General features: G+C 45.7%; 1 protein-coding gene across 1 annotated transcript; it reads right to left on the bottom strand.

Moving 5' to 3' along the window:
• Positions 1-6,658: 6,658 nt before the first annotated feature.
• Positions 6,659-7,768, bottom strand: LOC147629752 (microbial Terpene synthase-like protein 13). Its single transcript, XM_086810966.1, has one exon. It carries the CDS (start codon positions 7,766-7,768, stop codon positions 6,659-6,661), a length of 1,110 nt encoding a protein of 369 aa, XP_086667092.1.
• Between the last annotated feature and the right edge of the window lie 226 nt (positions 7,769-7,994).

The raw sequence follows: 7,994 nt of genomic DNA, 5'->3' as shown, positions 1-7,994 counted from the left end.
ATCCGCTTCTCATTAATAGAAAAGGTCTGCTTCTCCCAAGCATCATTAGCATGTGCCAAGGTAGCCTCCAACATAACTTTTGCTTCAGGGTCAAGACTTCTCATAAACTTCCACGGAGATGGCCATACCAAGGGCTCTGCACCAGTCAAAGGACTAAGAAGAGCTGCACATGCTATGTTATGGTACATCATAGTGATCAAGAAGGGGTGTTCCCTTGAGAGTTTCTCTGCAACCTAGTTTCACACCATGCCAAAATCTCTTTAACACATTCGGATGATCCTCCAAGTGCTGCAAAATGCAATGGTGTTCTTCCAAAACCACAACCGCTTACACCACCAGATCTTGTGGTCGTTGCACACATGAGAGACCCCTTACTTAAAAGCAAGCCGACTACTATAGAATGGTTGGACCAGGCTGCCAAGCGTAGAGGTGAAGATCCACATGTTTGTGCCACTGAGGGAGGGTTTTTTTTGGAAAGAAACACAAATACAAAGGGGGGATTTTTTATATAGAAAAAAAATACAAAAGGGGATTTTTTTGTTTACTTGATCGGTGTGAGAAGGGGAGGTTGGGTTGGTCGGTGAGGAGAGTTGAGGGGAGAAGAGAGAGGGAAAGGGTGGGTGACAGGTGAGAGCTTGGTCAATGAGGGGGGTGGGTGAGAGAGAGATTTCTTTTTTTTTGGTCTCTTGTAAAAGAAATAGGGAAAAAGAAACCTAAGAGGGGGATTTTTTTTTGGGAGATGAAGACCCGATACGTGGCACTTCATGAACACTGGAGTGAGTTGAGGCAGGCGTTCCGCTCGAACCACCACCCATGGCTGGCCATATCTTCCAAAGCGCACTAATTGAGGAGTCTGAAGTCTACACAGATCGTGATCTTGTTGGTCTTCTTTTTTGGAATCACAACTATAGGTGACAACCATTCGGAGTGCTCAATGGGAACGATGATACCTACCTCTTCCATCTTGTCTAGCTCTTTCTTCACCACTTCTAAATAGTTGGGATCCATGCGGTAGATGCCCTTGCTAACTGGCGGACTACCTTCTTTTAGTGAAATGATGTGAGTGCAAATGGTTGGATCTATCTCTGGCAGATCCTTGTAGGTCCATGCAAACACATCTTGGTGATCTGTGAAAAATTTGGTGATTCTCTAAAGAGTGGAAGGGTGCTCCCGAGAACCAAGCTGCCACTAAGATGGGACATGGTATCTCTGATATCCCTAGGTTCAGCTCTCTCACCTCCTTATGGTAAGTGGTGGGTGGAAGAAGAGCAATGCCGAGTGCTGCTTGATGAAGAGATAAGGGATCATGGGCTAGGGTGCTGACTAGAGGGAAATCACCAATGTGTTCCTCTATCGAGCCCATTGTGGGTATCTCTTCTATTGGCAAGGCTTCTTGCCTAGTCTTGAGGCACTCTGCTCACCTCTCCTTGTGGGTAAGTCTGGGAGGGGTTATAGGCACCTTTGCTGACTCCTCTTGTGAGAGACCTTCTTTCAAGGTTGTCGGGAAAACTATAGTTCCCCTAGACCTATGACCTCTATCTATTTATGTGTTGAGACACTGAGGCAAAGAAGGAGGCTAGAGTGAGCAAAGATTCTGTCCAATCCCATGCTGCTGCTTCTTCTTCTAAGAGCTCTTCTTCTTGGGACACCTCTTGAATGGGGTCTAGATCCAACTCCACTATGTCCATCATATTGCACTGGAACCAATAGGAATTTAACCAATTCCATAGAGGTTCTGCCACCTCTCCTTCTAAGTCGAATGGATCCCAAGACTCCTCCACTAGTAATTCTTTCCATTCCTCCCGCTCTTCCTTGTCACCACACTGGGTCCTTCCTCCCAAATGAGAGTCATGTCATGTAGGGCAGTGCCCCTTGCACTCTCATCGGGGCCTTTTTCCAAGGGCAAGGTCATTGTCCCCCCCGGGTTAGGGATATGCAAGTTGTCTCGGTCCCAATCATGGATTACCTGGGCTGCCCTCAACCAAGGCCTTTCGATGAGCAAGCTATAGGCCCCTCGAGTTGGTGGTAGGTCTAACACCACAAAAGTCGTTTCGCATACTAATCCCTCAAAACTGATCGAAACAAACTGATCGAAACTTGCTTGACTGGTCCCACGGGCATCACTTCTCTTTGTTCTATCACTCGGATGGCAAAGGGAGCTCACTCAGTAATTCGGAGACCCAAGACTTTCCTAGTAGCTTCAGGCATGATATTAACACTAGAACCACCATCCACAATGGCCCCTCTAATTTGAGTCCCTCCCAGGGAGCTTGTCACCCTTGGGCTTCAGTGGATCGGCCACTCCTGGGATAGTGAGTTATATCCTTTCTTGCTGCCTCCTGGGTTATCGCCCACTACTACTAGATGTGGCTTCCCCCCTAGTTGCCATCGGCGGTTCCATCCAATGCTAGACTAAGCCTATCATTTGCTCTCTTATTTTCTGGCTCAAACCACATATTTAAGGAAGGGTGATTTCCACATTTGCTCCTGCCAACTTTTCCTCCCAACTTAAATTACTAAACTTGGGTTGGGTAGACTCCTCATCTACCTTTGAAGATGTGGTGGTTTGGGCAATGACTAAGGTAGGCACCGCTTCCTTCTCCATGGATGGTGTTTGAATGAATTCCTCCACTGCCTCCTTAAAGCTTGTTCCACAATGGATGGGTAGATACTCCACCATCAGGGAGAGGAGTTGTTGACTTTGGCGGTCCTTGGGATCGGGTGACGGCCGCCACTATTGGAGTGCCAATGGGAGGTGGCACCACTATCACAATTGGAGTGCCAGCAGTGAGAGGTGGCACCATAGCTTCCACCATGTTAACCAGTGGGGTTCTAGGACAATCCTGGGTGTAGTGGTCTTGGCTCTCTAGGTAATGGAGGCATGGGGCTGAGCCCTCAAGTACAATGCATTAAGCTTGCATGTGGTCTTGGCTCTCTAGGTAATGGAGGCATGGGGCTGAGCCCTCAAGTACAATGCATTAAGCTTGCATGTGGTTTCTCCCCCTACAATGGTAGCATATAAGAGCCCTCAAGTACAATGCATTAAGCTTGCATGTGGTCTTGGCTCTCTAGGTAATGGAGGCATGGGGCTGAGCCCTCAAGTACAATGCATTAAGCTTGCATGTGGTTTCTCCCCCTACAATGGTAGCATATAAGAGGCCGGGTGGGGTTGTTGGAAGGACGGTGATTGGCAAACCTTTGGTTAGGCTGAGCCCCATACGTGTTGTTAATGGCCAGAGGTATTGGAGGAGCTACCACATAGACCACCAAGGGTGGTTTTGATAGACTTGGGGTGTTTATGGGACCAACACGAATGGGAGGTATGACTGATAGGTTGGGAGAGTGCCTGCTTGATATTAAATTTGCATAGGCATGGGGTTTTATGTTAGGGCTACTTCTTCGGGATGAGGGTTATTGTTGTATGTTACCGTGGCTACTTGAGCTCCCTGTTGAGATGATGTGGTCTTGGGCGGTGGAGGGGTTTGTACAAAAGTAACCATGGGGGAGGGAAGGGTGTGTGGGGCAATTAAGTAGGAGGGACCAGTGGTGACAGGGTTAATATAAGCTTGTTATTGGGGGGTAGCTCCTCCAGTTGATTGAGGGTTCAAGAAGGGTGTTGGGTTTGGTTGGTGGTTAGGGTCTTGGGAAGAAGTTGAAGCACTTCTGGTTGGGGTCACCATGTAGTCTTTGGTGAAGGGATTAAGTGGGGTGGCACCCTGCTTAAGTAGTTGTTGCATAAGACGAAGTCCCTTGAGGTAGTAACACTCCTTGTCCTCATGGCCTACCTTGAGGTAGTAACACTCCTTGTCCTCATGGCCTACCTTTGAGAACAATGAGAAATATTTCTTGGTGGGACAATTATTTCGAAGATTACCTTACGAGCTATATAGCGAGCACCAAGGACTCACCTTGGGATCTTTGACCTTGAGCTACTTGATCTCCTGAGTGGTCGGAGATGCCAGAGGTGATGGTGGGAAGCTCTTGGTGAAGTGTGGAGGACCTGGCTTCTCGTCCATAATAGAAAACTTATTGAATCTTTTTTTCCCTTCTCATTGAAGCTTAACCCTAACTCTAGATTCTACATAGAAACCCTAATAAAGAGCTTTGATGGAGAGCTCTTTATTAGGGTTTCTATGTAGAATCTAGGGTTAGAGCTAAGATTCAATTAGAAAGTAAAAAGAAGAAAAGAAAACTTAAACGAGAGGAAAGAGAAGGAAATTAAGCACAAGAAAGCTTTCATGGAAAGCTTGTTTCTGTAGGAGATGAAGAAAAAGAGAAGACACACATTGCTTGAGCTTGAGGAGGATAGGGTAGGAGAGGTAGAAGTGATAGATTACACATAAACCTACAAAAAACTCAAAGTACCAAGTTTAGGACATTCAAAAGATAAAAACAACACAGCGACAAAAGAAGCGGTATTACTTTTTGTAGGCCATGCTACTGAACATCGTTTTTTTTTCACAATAATGTAGTAGTGTTTTCTCGCGTGCTAGGAACACTGCTCACAGCGTTTTAGCAGCATTTTTTTGGTGCTGAGCAATGTTAATAACCTTGACATTTTCCTTTCAAAGACGCTGCAAAAATACTACTAAAATTGCTGATGTAAGGAAGAGGAGGAAATAGGAGTGCAAGTGGGATCAAGAGAAGGTTTCTTGCAATCACGTTGATAGGATTTTTTGTGGCCAAAGGGACATGATCAATGGAGATTATCACCCCAATCCCAAGAGAAGAAAATAATAAATTGGGCATGGTTAAGGATTCTTGCATGAATAGCTGTGCATTTGTAGCTAGTTGTAATAAGCTACTGTTAGGACTGTTGCATGGTGAATAGCTGATAGGATTAGGTAGAGCAGGTGAGGGTATGCCTTGGGGGGGTTCACCTCTAGGAAATTTTGTGTATCACGTGCATTTAATGGGGTATTTGAAAAACCCCTTACACTTACATACTTTTATCAATAAAATGACTTTTTTTTCTTCATAAACTTTCAAAATTGGTTTAAAAAACCCCTCCTATAAATGTAATTCTATAACTTTTTTGAATTAATATACCCCTTCTAATGAAGTTACGTGCTACATTTACATATTTTTAGATGAACCCCCCAAGGGGTATGCATGGAGATAGAGCATAAGCGAGTTTTTTTTTGGATTGAGAGAGCAATGTAGAGAGGATTGTGGAAGCTTTTGTGTGTTGAAGAAGAGATTGCTGAGAGAGCTAGTGTTTGGTTGTGAAGTTTATTGTAAAGCTCGTTAGGTATCTATGGGCTTGTTCTGTGTAGAAGGTGCTGGGAGATTGTTGAGAAAACTTAGATGTGTCCAAAGCAAGGGGATTGCAGGAGTGGTTGAGGGTTCTGTGTGGGAGATTGTATCCCAAAACGTCACAGTGCATCATTGTTGGAACTTGGACCAGATTAAGGATTGTTCGCAAGCATTTCCCAGTTGTATTTGCCAATTGAAGCCTGCAAGCTATGGCTACAGATTATATAGTTGTTGTTGATCTTGTTGGCGATTGAGAATGTATAGTTGGTTTCTTTGGTGGTCATTTGTGTGAGAGCACTTTTGGTCTGTTGTTGTTTTTTTCATTTATGTGCTCAACTCCTAGTCTCAAGGTTTGTTGCGTGTTGCATAGTCTTCTAAAAATACACAAAGAACCAAGTTGTGTGGAGTTAAAGAGTTCTTCTATGGTTTTGGTTCAATTCTATGTTGTGTGGATGGAGATCTTTTGAAGGCAAGGCTATAAGTGAAGAATTGACTCTAGTCGAGTCTGTGTTGTGTTAGTTACCCTTTGTAATGGTAGGATCCACCACACCCCGAGTGGGTCACTCTATAAAACCTACATAATCGCGTTTGAGCCAACATGTATTTCCACTACCCTTATTTGTTCATTTTTACATTTTTTATACACCTCTTACATGTATACATGCTGTGATATTTTATTTTTCGCTTTCCTATGTAGGTCTACGTATACATGTATGATTTACATTAAACTACTATTTTGTTAATCCCCTCCTACATGCCAATATGCAATGTAAGTCAACCTAATAAAAAAATACCATGTGCTATGTTACATGTACTTTGAATTACCCCCTAGGCACCAACCGCCCTTTAAAAATTTGAATAGCTAACCCTCTAGAAGTGAAAAAGAAAACTCAAAAGAAAGCCCATCCTAGCAAGGGGACTTTTCCCTACCCATGGATGCTCTTCAGAGCAACAGAACACTTCTCCTTAGTAGAAGCTCTCTCTACCCAACTAACCTCCTCCTGGCTAACTATAGAAGGAACAAATCCAAGCAACCTATCTTCATTAATCCATCTCTCATTACATACATCCTCACGAGATGACGGCCAATGGTAAAACCAAATAAAGAAATTCAGCAGATACCTAGCCATTTGATCAAGGTTTGTGAGCAAAACAACAAAGATCCAAAAAAGAGGAAATAGCATCCTTATATATCTTAATTTTAAGTGAGGAGAAGAAAACTTTAGGGCCAACAACAAAAATGCATTTTGGATAAAATCCTTGCTTTATTAGCTTTAGCGAGTGCAGCTTTAGTTAAAACATGCCTTGCATTAGCCCACCCATTGCTAAAATTGATAAGGGGACGTCTCATTATTAATCAGAGCAGCTTACTGCAAAGCCAAATAGATCTGAGAAGAATCATTCAGTTGAATAGGCAACTTCTTTTTCTTAAGATGGAGGAGAGGCCACCTGCTCTGCAGCACAGCGGAAGCACGACGCCTTGTGGGGAGCAGGTGTGCGAGTAGCGGGCTGTCTGGTAAGACCATTCCACGTTGCCTGCCATTAATAGTCCCAGCCCCCGCAGGTAGGCTTCCACTCCAGGCTTCTCTACGAGGCTTGACTTCTGGGCCTCGGCCATCAGCTGCGCACTCAGCTTGTCCACCTCCTCCACCATGCGCACAGCCTCCCACACCGCGTCCGCAAAAGTGAACCCTGGCGCGGCCTCGCGTGCCCGGAAGATCACAGATGGCAGGTTGAAGTAGTCCCCATGGCTCACCTCAGCTTCAAAAGAGAACAGATCATTGTACAGCGCGACATGATCCACCACTGCGTCGTGCAGCTGCAGCAGCAGCTCGCTTTCTAGCGTCTCCTCGTCCAGCTCGATGTGGAGGCCGTATTCCAGCAGGATGAGGCATGACAGAACTAACGAAGCGGGCCGGCGTATCACTTTGACGTACTCGTCGACACCTGGAACGCGCCCAGTGCTCCGGAATCGAGCTTGGATCATGTTGGCATCAACGTAGCGTCTGGTGGCCTGCAGGAAGCGAGACTGCATTTTGAGAGGCATGTCTCTGGAGATGTCCTTCCAGATGTCATGCAGGGCAGCAAGCCCTTTTTGGATATTGCGGGTTTCCGAGACTGCTTCTACGGTGCTGTCCGCAGCAGCTGAGAGGTGAAGATCGAGGGTTTGGCCAGCAAAGCATGCGAGGATGAGGTTGCGGCGTGGTTGCCAAACATGATCAGTGGCACAGCCACGAATAGAGAGATTGTCATCATCGGTGTCAGTGAGGAAGAACCAGCTCACCAACTTGGTGATCGGAACTAACCGCTGCGCTGCGCATTGGGCATAGCTGACGCTGCAGAAGAAAGGAAGCAAGCAGTCACGAAGGAACTGGGCAGCTTCAGGGGAAGCGGGCGCCGCAGTGGCCAGGATCCAGGGGTCGCACTCCGCTTTGATGATCTCGTACTCGGGATGCAGCATGGGCTGGAAAGAGCAGGCAGGGACCCAGTCGTATGTTTCGCTAGGCTCCATAGAGAATGAATGCTATGAAGTGAACTTGAACTGGTGATATTTTGAGAGGCTACAGAAGATGATGATGATGTGTAGAGAGGCGAGTAAATTATGTGTGTGAGAAGGCTACCGATGATGCCCTTCTTTTTAATAAGCGGTCGGGTCGATCACCATCAATAATTAGGTCGGCTCACGACTCCTTTTTCACATCATCGTGTCTCTTCTCTCTCGAAAGTCTGGTGTTTTA

Source organism: Cibotium barometz, chromosome 17 (genome assembly GCF_041138505.1).
Source record: "Cibotium barometz isolate CiBa-2024 chromosome 17, ASM4113850v1, whole genome shotgun sequence".
In the NCBI taxonomy this organism is placed as follows: Eukaryota; Viridiplantae; Streptophyta; class Polypodiopsida; order Cyatheales; family Cibotiaceae; genus Cibotium; species Cibotium barometz.
This window is presented reverse-complemented; position numbering and strand designations above follow the sequence as displayed.

Bases quoted from the DNA above. Each gene is read 5' to 3' on its own strand.
- LOC147629752 (XM_086810966.1), bottom strand. From the start codon at position 7,768: ATGGAGCCTAGCGAAACATACGACTGGGTCCCTGCCTGCTCTTTCCAG.